The sequence below is a fragment of the Wyeomyia smithii genome, chromosome 2 (genome assembly GCF_029784165.1).
Source record: "Wyeomyia smithii strain HCP4-BCI-WySm-NY-G18 chromosome 2, ASM2978416v1, whole genome shotgun sequence".
In the NCBI taxonomy this organism is placed as follows: Eukaryota; Metazoa; Arthropoda; class Insecta; order Diptera; family Culicidae; genus Wyeomyia; species Wyeomyia smithii.
Genome location: NC_073695.1, coordinates 68,610,098 through 68,624,573, shown reverse-complemented (window position 1 = coordinate 68,624,573; position 14,476 = coordinate 68,610,098). Strand labels below are relative to the sequence as shown.

Genomic DNA, 14,476 nt, shown 5'->3' with positions numbered 1-14,476 from the left:
GAATATTTCACACTAGGAATAGTTGTGAAAATTCTCATAACTCTTATCTTCAAGCATTTATAGTTCTAAAAAGAACCGATTCCATAATCTTCAGCTCGAAATGTGTGCTATAGAACGCTGATAATCGCACCACCACCGGTAATATTGAATATTTTGTTGGCCGCGCTTAGAATTTGCTCTCCGCTGTGTCCTCCAGTAGCTGTGTCAGCAAAATATCCTGCAGCGTACGATGGTAACTGTTGCTGCCGTATGCAAAATAAAGGTAACATGCTCCGCACTGCCTGGAAGTTGACTTGTATGCAGCTCTCGTTTCTCAATGTCGCGTACCATTAACAGCTGCACTGCACTCGCTATTGTGTAACAAACTAGACTGAAGCTGAATTTTCTACACGCAGTCTTTTGTATCGAGTTCAGAGTAGATTTTTGCCATTACGGCGTGGCCACACAGCATAGAGAAAAACAAACAAACCAAAACACTTTGTTGAGTCAAAATATGTAGGCAGTGGAATTTATTTTGTCTATGTCATTGTTATCTGTGCTCGGGAAGCAAGCCAATAACGAGGGAAATGTATGGGAAAGCTTGACCTTGGGACTTTTCACCTTTTTCCCTCATTAAGCAGTAAAGCAACAATGTTGAACATTATATCAAAAAATTGTTACATATTTTATCTATCCACCGACATATTAATGTCTAAGATGCATTAAGTCGTTTGCTTGCTATAATCGTTTGAAATCTGACGCAACATTTGCCAGTTTCATTTTCAATTTCACAAAGTGTGATCTAGTATAGAAAACAAAACGTAGTCCTACGTCAAAAAATGAACCCATGAATTTTATTCTCTGGAATCTGACAGATGGGACGTTGAATAATTAAGACGCATCAAGAATGTTAACAGACATAGACGAATATAAAATGGCGAAGAACACAATTTCGTGACGATACAATGCAAACTTAACCTGGTTGCAACTTAAGTTGTATTCAAGCTAGCTGAGTACCTTTAGTGTTAAAATCAAGGTATTTTTGAGTATGAAGATAAAACGAAATATTAGTTTGATTATATTTAATAGGTTCTCATGAAGTAAAAACTGTACCTACGTTTTTCGTGACGTTACAACGCTTAAATGCCCCTGTTTTCTTATTAGCTCAAAATCAACATGTTTGATATTTTACTTCTAAACTCTTTAAGCATTGAATAAAGCATTTCTTTCATTGTTCTATAACCTAAAAACGTATTATAAATATATAATCCTGATGAACTAAAATCATTTTCTCAATTTTACTTGAATATTACAATAAGTTTTTCATAGTTGCACTAGCTGTCCCGGTAAACTTTGTTCCGCCCATTTTTTTTATTTAAATGATTTCGAACACACTCAATTGCTTCCACCTGCATCCAAAGATTTAACTTCCGAATGCATAACGAATGAGGCGTTGCATACCCACGTTGAAATTAAAAAAAAAATCGTTTGAAATGATTGGTTTCATCGGAATGAGAACATCCTTGCCTTTCAGCTTTTGTACATCAACTCGATTCTTGAAATACCCATATTGGATGATATTCGGTCATTTTTAGCTGATTTCCAGAAAAGGAAGTTGTCAACATGGATTTCAAAATAGTGTGTTGAATCAATTTCTGGCCTCTGGCCATTAGTTTGATACCGGAAATACCCATATTGGATGATATTCAGTTATTTTTGGCCGTTTTCCAGAAAGACTATGAGGTCGATCATCACCACGATCACGTAAACACCCATTTTGGATGATATTTGGCCACTTTCGGCTATTTTACAGACACTGGAAGTCGCCATCTCAGAATTCAAAATGGAACAGGAGGTTGAATTTTGGTGGCATCGTCACGATTACAGAAATACGCTTATTGGGTGGTATTCGGTTGTGAATTGCAAGTGCATGTGAATTTTGGTGACCCAAGCCACCAATATTTTTTCAGGTACTTAAATTTGTTTACCCGTTAACATAATCCTGAAGCGACGAACCCGGCGAGCAATTAATATGTAGAAATTGACACACTCTGACGCATTTCGACAATGTCTAGATGCACTAATTTTTGCAGAAATGGTTAAAAAGCTATATTTTCTCTAGGGCCACTATTGGCCTTAGGACCGAATTTTTTCGTATTTGTCGACCAGTGTAATCAAGTATGCATGAATGTTTTGTAGTTTTTGAATAAGTAAGAAAAACTTCTTTGTTGGTTAACCCACTTAAAGGCAGAAAACACGTTTGGCGACATCCATGAATTTCGTATCGTAAAAAAATCCCCCACCCCCTCCATATGTAACGAAACGTAACGCCAACGCCTACCCCCATAAAAATTTAATTTAAATCTTCTTGAAAATATAGGCCCGTTATCCACACTTAATATTAAAATACAATAAATTAAAGACAAAATTACAATCAATTAACAATCATGAAGTTGTCCTCTTAAATATTAATTTAGCCTGTTTTTAAAGATTGCAGGCAACATGTCTATGTTAACAATATGCTGTAGTTTATTAAATGATCTCATGAAACGGCATATAGGTTCATGTTGTGAATAATTCCGAGCTCGTTGCGGAGGGTTAAACACTTTTAGAATTCTTAACGTAACCGTATTGCTATTACGATGTATTCGAGCTGAAAGGGTTTGACTATCAGTCCGTCCTGCTAATACATTGGTGAAGAATACAATGCAGCAATCTTATGTCGGCAATGTACTGTGTCGATGTTAATTAATGCACACAATTCCTGATAGGCAGGTAGATGACCACCATTGCATTTAAGGTTCCGTAAGGCAAAACGCACGAACCTTTTTTGAATTCCTTCAACTCGTTGAATAAGTGTTACATATTGAGGGCGCCAAACAACGCTTGCCAAGTCTAGCTTACTCGGCACTAGCGCTTTGTAAATGGCTAATATAGAATAAGGGTCTTTGAGATCCCGTCCGTACCGTCTCACAAGAGAAAACAATTTTAAGCTGTCTGTTACTACATTGTCGATATGGTTTGTAAACGAAAGTTGTCGGTCAAATATAACGCCTAGTTCACGAACTTTTTCTTTACGTTGTAACTCAGTTTCATTGAAATGATATTTAAACTCGATTTTATGTAAAACCATAAAAGTAATTTGTTTATAACTTTTTTCATTATTTTATTTTTTTTTTGGTTTTCATTTTTTTTTTATATATATTTTGAAATTTTTTTTATTTTTTTTCATTATCTCTTTCAATTTTGTTTGTTTCATGAAATAACTAGGGAAAGTCTATTAATTACGTAGCGCAAAAATAACTATTTTTGATGTCCTCTTCTTTTCACAGATCCTCAAAATTTTCCACATGGGTTGCAACCTCCCTCCCCCGCTTCTTTCAGAAGCGTTACGTATTTTATGGAGTTCCTTTATGACGTTTTAGCTTTAGATAAGACATTTTTTTCTTGATGAATGTTATACATCAATGATATAAATGGGTATAAAATGATATATAATAATTTAAATAATTTAAAAACATAATAAAACTGATGTTTATTTCTTTGTTAATGTGTTCGTTTTCAGCTGTATCATTCTAGCCACAAATTTGACCACCGTAAAGCTCTCAGGTAAAATCATTGAACGAATAGTTTGAAGTCCATTTGTGGCATTTGTCAATAAACTCCAACAATAATCGATAAGATAGAATAAATCATTTTAGTGATGTTTGTGATACGGGAGTTTTTAAAATTGCACGGAGACTACGAGGTTTTTATACTACGCGTACGTGTTCCCTACGTTAAACAGTGATTCTAAACTACAGATACAGATCGACCCCGATAATTGACAAATTTTAGAAATAATTGTAGATACGTGCATTAATTTTTCTGCATTCACGGGCTTCAACAGTACTTGTAATATAGTAAACATGAGGTTCCAAATCATTCATATTTTGAGTAGAACTTTAGGGTACCTAGTCAAAAAAAGTTTTAGCATTTTTATTCACATTTAGAATCTTTTTTTTTTCGGTTGCTTGTCATTCTAGTGTGGCGTTTTTAAACCAAGGTAGGAGTGGCATTTTCCACTTTTTGTGTTTTTTAATAAAGAAATTTTCCCCCTGCTTGAAAATGTTTTCGTTTCGGTTTTTTTGTCACGACCTTTTCTATTTATTTTGTGATCAATTTTTGCCCATTTCAACTTCGAAAATGTCTAACAAGAATTTTTTCTGGCCTTGAACATGTTTCTAAGCGTATTTGGGTTTATTTGGAACTATTTGCTGTTATTGCTTCTTTTCTAGCTCAAAGTTATTTTTTGCATTGTTTTCAATTTAACAAGCTTTCTATCCTTTAGGGGCCACCCACATGTCACAGATTTTTAACGATTTTGACCCCCCCCCCCCGTGGGCAAATGCCCATATATTTTTTTGTTTTTGTAAAGACCGTGGACATTACACAACCCCCCCCCCCCCTTCCCAAGCTGTCCACGTGGTATGTTGATGGCCCCTTACTATATAACACAATGCAACAAAAATTTACACTTACTTTCACCTTGGCTTCTATGCATGATTTTTTGATGTATTTTAATCCAAAAACACATTTCATGAAGCTTGGATACATTGCTTCTTAAGGAGCAACAATGGCGCGATTTTGGATTTATGAGCAATCAGAAATCTTAGATTTTTTTTTTCGACGCCATTTTGTTTTAAGGCCAAATATCAACATTCTAGGAATTTGTCCACATAGTAGTAATTTTCTTACCCATCTTGAAAATAAAAAACAGATTTTCAATCGTACAAAACTGAGCTCAACATGGTGATTCTACGAAAACAGTTTTGGTATGGTTTAAATATATTTCACAAAACAAAATAATATCAAGTATGTACAGCATTAATGGATCCGCTAATGTCTAAGTGTGGTAGTCAAATTATGTCTTATATTGAGGCAAAATGTCTGATCCACGTGAAGTGTCAGCAATTAGAAAATTTCGCCTAAATTCCTCTATAATACTGAAATAGGTTAATCTCAACTCAAGAGTACCTTATTTGAAATCAGTTTAATGTACTATCAAGCAAGAGTTCAAGCGATACTCAAAGATACAACAACAATTTGTCTTCACATGATCCTCCCCCTTTTACGGGGATGGGGTCGCTTTCTTGCCCAGGACACAAAAACAAAAACACAAAACTCTCGCTTCAGCTATGAGTCAGATTCATCGCGTCTTCGAAAAATTTGATTTATTTGAACTGTATAAGGCAGTGACATTTCTTTTGTCATCAATCATAAAATTGTCCTATAAGCCATTTCTGAAGAAATTCAATTCATCAATGTGGTTTCATCGACAAAGTTGATTGTTGTGTCTCTGCTTACTTACCTCTCTGTGAGTTAATGTTCCTTAAATAATGTTCATTCATTAGATATTTCACTAAAATTGTTATCTTTTCTTTATTTTTCTGAACCGAAAATTTGAATCGATATTACTTTAAGATTGGAATATTTTTTGAAGCTGTTATTGGTACAAAAGTGAAACGGAAATTTAAAAATGGTAGAAAACGGCCAGCAAAAATAGGAGGAATAAGCTACGGAAAAGTTCCAAAGAACGACTTACCACGCTTAAATTTCTAGATAGCGAATGATCACGAGGGCTAAACATGTAAACAAATGTTATTTTGATTTGATGCCGAAGATTTTCACTTAGTCCCATTTAAACTTTAGATTACGAACAATTACAGGCTGCTGCGGTTTGCTTCGAAAATTTCCCTTACCAGCTGATGACATGAGAACAACCTAGCTAACTTTTGCGAACTGTCAGTCATCTTTCCGGAGATGCAGTTTATCAAATGAAGTTTACCGTTGTACCGTTGTCGGTCGTTGACTACCGCAGCAAATACCTCACACACCGCATGTAAAACTTTGTTCAACGTCAGTTTTCGAACTTGGACCAATCATTCCGGAGAAAGGAAAAACGCATCTAAGAAGCACAAGGAAAGGGCAGTATTCTGATGGAAGAAGCTTCCTCGAACGGAGTGGAAAACGGTAAAGTTTTAATTCCATTGTGGCAGAAGTTGAACCGGGACCAGTTACTTCCGTGGTTGCAACCAGTTTCCACTGAACTGGCAAGAGTCTAACGTGCCGTGCAGGAGCGATCCAAAAATAGGGCATATTTTTTTCATTACCAAGTTAATTTTATGCTAAATTTGTTGCAGTTAAGCCTGATAACTCGTTATAATTAATTTGCTGAAATGTTTTTCGTAACAGTACAGTACAAATTAAACGATAGTTTTTCGGCCTGGGATTACTGAGCTTCCATCGCGTGACCTGCAAAATATAAACAGAAAATTTTCGCCAATGGAGAAACTTTCGTGCACGTGCTACTATAGAGTTTACACTTTTTGTGCACTAGCAGTACTTTGTCTCCAATTCGCTAGAGAGGCGGTTCGATAACCAAACTAAAAGAGTTGATTCGATAAGCTCGATGGGTAAACTGATCTGCTATAAATATCCTTCCAACTTAGTTGTTATGAACTTGATAGGAAATTGATCAAAGGATTCAGTATAATTCAGCTTTTTTGTTGTGTTTTGCTCGTTTTGGATTTCATGGTTGCTTCATTTTCATACTTTCCTTCAGACGAAGGCATGTGCGTTGGATCTTTAAGGACTTCATTCTGAAGGATGAAAAAACAGATTTAATGTAAGGTCTTTAGCGCTCGACGTCGCTTACGAACGAAAACGAAGTTTATCGTGTCCACAGCCTGAGATGGAAATGGACCATCTGTGCAATGAAACCCTCAACTGAATCATTGCTAAGTGGCGTATTTGTCATGCCATAAAAGCTTCATCAATCCTGGCTTAACGGATGAAAAATGCGTTAGCACAAATGGGTAAAATTGTGCTGATTTGGTACGTTCAGTTTAATACTGGTTGTGTGACGAATCTTCGCAACACATTTTTTTCTTTCATTTATAATTGATAAATAAAAACAAATTGAGACATCACTCTGTTATACTATTTTGATCAACCGGTTGTGCGTTGATAAGGATTGTGCTGATCACTTACCGTACAATATATACAAAATGCTCCGAGCGCAATTACACGAAGTAACGCTGGGCTTGCAGCACGTACAACCTGTAATTAAAATTAGAAAAAAAAAAAAGAGTTTGAGATTTCGGACAGTTGAGGCATGTTTTTCATCGTAAACTGAGTGATAGCTGTTTCTTTAAAACAGCTATCAGCTGATAGCTATTCCTTCCATAGAGCAAGAAATCTCTCTCTAACGATAATAGTAAAAGTCCCATAAAATTCACATCAAACTGCAATCCTTCACTATCACAGTTCTCTAGAACGACCTTTCGCTGTAATGACACACCATTATCTGTATTTCAGCTTCAATGATTACCTTGAGGTGATCAAGCGTTTTAAATATGATTGATGAAATTTAATTGGGGATTTTTTTAAATTTTGTACTTACAACTTAAGTCATAGAAACCCATAGTTTCTTTCACAGCACAGTTATTTTGCGAATTTCGTGCTCTAAATTAATAGCGTCCTCAGATTCGATTTTAGTGATATTTGGAAAAGTTTCTATTTATTTTATTACGCTTCTTTCAGAATGGACGATTTGGTGATTGTTTCACCTAGAAGTGATATGAAAATTTTATTTTTTTGGAACAATGAGATAGACAACTAGTCTTTGAGAAAGTTATGGCAAATATTTCTGCTAGCAACTTTGTCCAAGGTGTCGAATTACTATGTCTCATGTGAAAAAAGATTTAAAATGTTTTATTTACAAAGCTCACTCAAATCTTAACTTTTAATATAATTTTTCTCCTGGATATTCTACGTATTTTATACCATCTACAAAATTATTTCCCAAACAGAAATACATATTTTTGCTGAACATTTAATATAGCTATAGTTCAACATAGAAAAGTTATTCGACTATAAACAGTTTTTCAAGGGTCAGTTCAACTTTCAATTACTTATTCGTACGCAAAAATGCGCAGAAAATTATTTGATATATTCAGTTCCACACATGACGTCATCTTTGTTGTCTTCTTCGTTGGTTGTTTCGAATTTTCTTAGGAGAGTTTATGAAGTTTCCGGATTTTTTTTTTTGAGTGAATGTCGTAATAGATATATAAATAAACTGCAGATAATTTTGATAAGTCGCGGGAGAAATAAGACGAACAAAGTTTCTTTAGACCCAATGGTAATGAAGGCTGACCAAGACTTAACACGGAAGAATTATGTATGTATGTATATGCATATTGAAGCCCCCATCAGTTCAAGGCATTACCAATGTATGTGGGTAGACTTACAGTAGATCCAAATTTGATTATTGAATGAATTTCACACTAAAGCTGTTTTGAAGGGCCAAAAAGGGTTAGGTGGACCTGCAAGCAGAAACACTTGCACGCATTCCAGGAACTTGAGAATCTCCTTCCAGCATTAGGATCCCATCATGCAATAATCAATTTCGCTGCACCAGCTTTAACCCACCTGATGGTTTGTTAATCAGAAGGGCGCGTCATATTTGTTTAGACCTTAAGGAATCCGGTTAGCATCCACTCCATCATCCAGTCTTCACTTATATGATACCCTGGTGCTTTCCCTCCCTTGTATATATAAAAATGAATGTAAATTAAAAACAAGTTTTCATTTATCAATTTACCTTTTTGAAAATGTACCTTTAAAGTTCCGCATCTTTACCTATAACATCCTGGTTCTCATTTCCCTTTTTCCGCATGTTTTTTTTTTGTTTTTTTTTCCTCTTGACTTCTGTCTGTCCTGCTTTCCGACGCCCATCCTAAAAAAAAAGAATTTTTTCCGTGTTCTTTTCCCTCTCTCCTTTTTTTGATATTGTTTTTTCTTAATTAAAATTATATTTATTTTTTCGTATTAGTATAGTTTTTATTTTATTATTATTATTATTATTTTTTATTTTATGTTTAGTTTTATCATGTTTATTGCTTTTTTTTGTAATTTTTTTTTGTTTTCATTAATATCTTGTTTTTTATCCACTTTTTTCGTAGTTTTTTTTTAATAATTTTTTGTTTTTAATTTTGTAACTTTTTAATATTTTTATTATTTATTTTTACTTATATAGATTATTTATCTTTTTGTTTTATGTTACTAATTTTTTTTTCTCCTTTTCTAATGCTTCTTGATTTCTAAACTATATTTGCATAATTTTTTTTTCTTTATCCGACTTTTGCTTCCTTCATTTTACATTTACACTTACACTTACTCATTTATGCATATATTCATACTTACATTCATACAAAGACACGTACTTTCTTCCATTACTAGTCTCTCATTACTTAGGGCATCTTCAGCGGTGGTCTATTTTTGAAACAACTTTATACTAGATTTACACCAGCGAAACCTGAATAGAACCAGCTAATATAGACCAACTTTTCGTTCTCCGCACCGGTGTTGTATATCTTGTTGTTTTAAACCGCTGACATCTGTCACACTGTCAACAATTCAATACCCCATGCTATCAGTTAATGAGACTTGTTATAATAAAAAACACTCAATATTTACCAAACGGAAATTCGATAATTTTTACGCACATTAAGCGATTACTTTGGCAAGACACTTCATATCCACAAGATTTTGTGGATTTGACGGTTTGACCCGAGCGTTAGTGACATTTCTCAGGATGGATTGGTATGATCGAAAATTCCTGCTACAAGTAGGGTTTCGGAGGATAGCGAAAAATATTTGATCGCGTAGGTGTTCATCTTCCGTTTTCGTCTCATATTGGATATTGGATGGCATTGCGCAGCTTGATTTGAACAACTTTCGCTATTTTCGAGTAGGTCACATACTGCCAGTTATGCTTCAAGCTTAAAAGGAGCAGTCATTGTCATTTGTCCTGCGGCTCATCTAACCCGCAAAGTCAAAAAATACGAAAATCGAAACATAACGCTCCCCAGCGATCATTTAGTTTTGTTCGAGTTGCTCGAAACAAAATGCTCAATGTCACCCCAGCATTTTGAACGTTTTCAGTTCAGTGTCTTCGAGGAACATTTTTCTGGCCTCTTAAGTTCTCCTCTAGTCCCGATACAATTAAGGCGAATAGCCAACATATTTGTCATCCTGGTGGCTGATGGTTGCAAACCAAGTAGTTGAGCCTACGGTTATGGTCTTCCAGAATTCCCCATTTTGCTGGTCGGTTTCTTTGAAGCCAAAAACGACAAACCTGTTCATTTTCTTCTTCAGAAAAGCCACAAAAACGAATTGTGAATTGTCATAAAAAATCTTTGTTTTGTTTATTCCCCAACACTAGCGAAATGCTTATATGGAAATAGCTAGAAATGAGGTATTCAATTAAAATATGACATTTTACCCACCTATTGGTAGCGTACAAAGGGTTTTAGAACGATCTATTCCTTGTTCCAAAAAGTGACAAAAATAGACCGAAACGTATACCAGTTTCAATTTTTTTCAATTTAGATCTGGTATAAAACAAAATTTACACCACCGGTGCAGCAGTGAATTTGAGTTTGTTCCAAAAAAATAGAACAAAACAACGATTTGGACCACCGCTGAAGATGCCCTTATATTTCTACATACATGTTTTTACTCTTATATCCAGAAAAACACCTCAAAAGGGTCCAATCTGCCCCATCGATTTTCGTGATTAGCTTTTTTTTTAATTTTTTTTGTTTTAGTTTATTGATGATCTAGTTAAAGCAATTTTTTCCTATCGTGCAGAAAGACCCTTCGAAATATTTCTCCATATATGAACCGTTTTTATTTTTTCCTCTTCTTAATTTTGTTTATGAATCCTCTTCGTCTTCCATTCCATCAGAAATTTCACTTTCTTTCATGTTGTATATTTCCAGTATGGTCTATATAGGGTGTGGCAGTGGTATCATAGTTGTATTGGTACATGTGTAAAACTGCTATGATTTTATATACACTACCGTTGCTAGGAAAGGTGCTACCTCATACCAATGCACAGTGGTCCAATAAGGCAAAAAGTGGAACTTAATTCCATAGCACCTTTCAACTTCATCCTAGCTTAATAGTGTCTTCGGAGCAATTGTTTGTATGAATGACCCGCATAATTGCAAATTGTCAAAAAATATGAAAAGTGTACTATACTTAAAATAAAAAAATTAGCTTTTTTGTGTGAAGAGATAGAAGAATAGTTTTATCAGCAAAGTTGTAGAAAATTCAAAAATATGAAACTTTGTTGAACAAATGAAAATCCTATCTCTTTTCGGTGCAAAGTTATAAAGTACACTACATGGAACTTATTCAAAAGTTAGTTTTTTGTACTTAACTTTTGTTAGTTGCATTCTACACGAAAATGTGGTTCGGAGGAATTGTTAGAGCATACAAAACACACATTTTTGCCGAAGACCATATATCTCCAGGACTTTTACTTACAAAGTTATATCATATTTTAGCTTATTTTTTCGATAACTTCAAGAACGTATAGGTTAAAAAGGGGCAAGTGGAATCATGATGTCAATACTTTTCCTTGAAGTTAAGCTGAAGTACTATAAACTTCTTTAGGTTCCATTTGTCCCAATCCACCCATTTTAGAGTACGGCGAGCATATGTCACTGTAGGTTTTCATATATCAAAAATACTAACTTTTTTGTTTTGAGAGATAGAGGAATGGTTTATTCGGCAAAGTTTTAGAACGTGCAAAAATATGAAACTTTGTTGAACAAACAAAATTTCTATCTTCATTGGGAACAGAGTTACAGAGTATTTCATTGTATGCCCAAATGCTTCTTTACAACAACGTTTTCTTGTAAAATGTAACTAACAAAAGTTAAATACAAAAAACTAACTTTTAAGTAACTTTTACATGAAATACTTCGTTTTCCTGCGTTGCTGTGGTGTAGTGAATGATAAATTTGAATATTCAGCTGCTAAAACTTAAAGTATTTCGGAATGCCCAAGTGCGCAGTCTCCTGTTGTGGCCTTACTGCCTACCGTGCTGGAAAAGGTACCAGCTTACATTGTTTTCCGAAAGAACAGACTATACGGAAACAATGGATGAAATTTTGTGCCGTTAAAACAGATACGAAGGACCTCTTTATATGCTCGAAACATTTCCAGCCGCTTGATTTTGAAAACATCTATCGTGACGATGCTCGAAGAAAATTGGTAAAAACAGGTACGTACTGACAAAATGAAGAATAAATCATCCTGTTGAAACAGTAAAACTCTAGCTGTCCCATCTATTCGATGGAACCATCAGACCGAGAAATTCGTTTTAAACGAAACACTCAAAAAGAACTTGTGAGGGAACTTCTGAAAATGCACGAAACAGGCTCTACTTTAAATGATCAAGAAATACCAAGTATCGGGAGAAATTCTGATTCGGATTGCGTTTCGCATTTCACTGCGACTTCGGGTGCAATGAGTGGAGGATCGTTGCAGACCTTCGAACAGTTAACGCCTTGTAGCAGAACCCATGCATCTGATACTGAAATGCCGTGGCAAAGTATCCCCGAGGTAGAAGCATTGAATAAAACAAATCTGCAGAGTAATCGTCCGGTCATCGACGATGTTATCGAGAGCATGAAATCGATTGGCAATGTCCAAATGATTATGTGTAGAGATCAGAAGAACGAAAATATAATTACAGAGCTTCGTGCAACTATCGCTAACCTTCAACGTAATATTCGAGAATTGAGTGCGAAGGTAGGTAGGTACCAAAAGACCATACAAGTTTTCTTAAATAACACTTATGGCTGTGCAGCTTCGTGAAAAAGATGCCCAGATCCATTCGATAACATCAGCCTATCAGAAACGTGAGCTTCAGACAAACAAACAGATCAAAGATCTATATCAAGCTTTAGATGATCTTCGAAAAGCTCAAGAAAACCTATTCACATTACCGGAAGAACGAATCAAACGACGTGTGCGTTCCGAACTACTCAAGATTTTCACTGAAAACCAGACTAAACTGATTTTAGGCGAACAGAAAAAGGTTATCTGGACTTCTGAAGAAATTGCAATGGCATTTTCGCTTATTTTTCGCGTAATTCATTTTTACACAGACATGACACAAAACATTAATCCTGATTGGTTCATGACACAAAAGCAGTTCACTAACTTTAGATTTTTTTATACTAAGATAAGTGTTTTGGTGCATACATTAATATGTTTTACATTAAACTGGACAGATACCACAGCCAACCCGCATATGAGATCGTGAAGACCGATTTGAAGATCCCATTACCATGTTTGCGAAGCCTTCGTGAATGGGCATCATGCATACAGATGAGGAAAGGTATTTTGACGGAGATTTTTGATTTCCTTAAGATCGTTGGAAAGCAAATGACCGCACGGGAGCGAGTAGTTGTGTTAGGATACAATGAAATGTTCGTCAACGGTACGGTGGAATATGACAAAAGAAACGATGAAGTTATCGGGCCTCATAAGGAATTTCAAGTTGTTGTACCTCGTGGATTATTTTCGCCTTGGAAGCAAGCGGTGTATGCAGATTTCGATTGCAATATGTCCAAATACATTTTAGGAGACATTATCAAACGATTTCACGATATGAATTTTACGGTTGTGGCCAATGTTCATGACTGCGGTGGAGGTAACATAAAAGTATGGAAAGAAGCCGAAATCGACTATACAGTAGAAAAAACGGCAATGAAGCATCCTGTGACTAATCGCGATGTATATTTCTTCCCCGACGCTCCTCACTTGCTCAAATTAATTAGAAATTGGCTCCTTGATCACGGATTCCTTTACAAAGGTACTTTTTACACTTATAGATGAATTCAACTAGTTTTTTTGGTTAACACGTATTTTTACATATACGTACAGGAAACCTAATTACTAAACAATTTCTTGAGCAGTTGATAAAAAAGGCTACTACATTGAGCAATCCACTCTAAAAAGGTATGCGAATCAAAGCACATTGAGTTCAACTCTTTGTTCAAGTTTTCAACGAAGCACATCACCGTGAGCGGAGCAGAACGACAAAATGTCCGTAAGGCTGCAGAGCTTTTGAGCCACACCACAGCTGTTAATTTACGACGTCATTTTGGCCAGTACAAAGAAGCCCTCTTACTCGCGGAAGTCATCGATATTATTGATGCTTGGTTTGATGTCATGAACTCTCACGTTATCAATCAGTCAATACCTACAAAAAAATGCTACGGTTTGGATTTGAATTTTCAAAATGAAAAATTAGATGCTATGGCTGAACTTATGACCAACATGAGAACATTGACTAAGCATTGTTTGCCTGCAGCGAGTCATTTGCAGGTTTTTTTTTTTTCATATAAAATTATCGTATTTACAATTTTACGTTTATTTTAGACCTTTCAGAAAGCCATATTAGTTTCTATAACATCCCTCAAGAAATTATTTATAGATATAAAAGCCGATTACGACATATCGTTTATAATGACATACAAGCTTAATCAAGACTACATTGAAAACATGTTTTCGCTGATTCGCTTGAATGGTGGCACGCACGATCATCCGTCAGCTTTACAGGCCCTTAATCGTTTGCGGTTGATACTTT

General features: G+C 35.3%; 1 protein-coding gene across 1 annotated transcript in view; it reads right to left on the bottom strand.

Moving 5' to 3' along the window:
* The window catches only part of LOC129725269 (uncharacterized), a 624,604-nt gene that overhangs the window by 91,179 nt on the left and 518,949 nt on the right, over positions 1-14,476 (bottom strand). Inside the window, exon 9 of the mRNA XM_055680865.1 lies at positions 7,012-7,080. Coding sequence (XP_055536840.1) covers positions 7,012-7,080 — 69 coding nt within the window. The remainder of the gene's footprint in view (positions 1-7,011; positions 7,081-14,476) is intronic.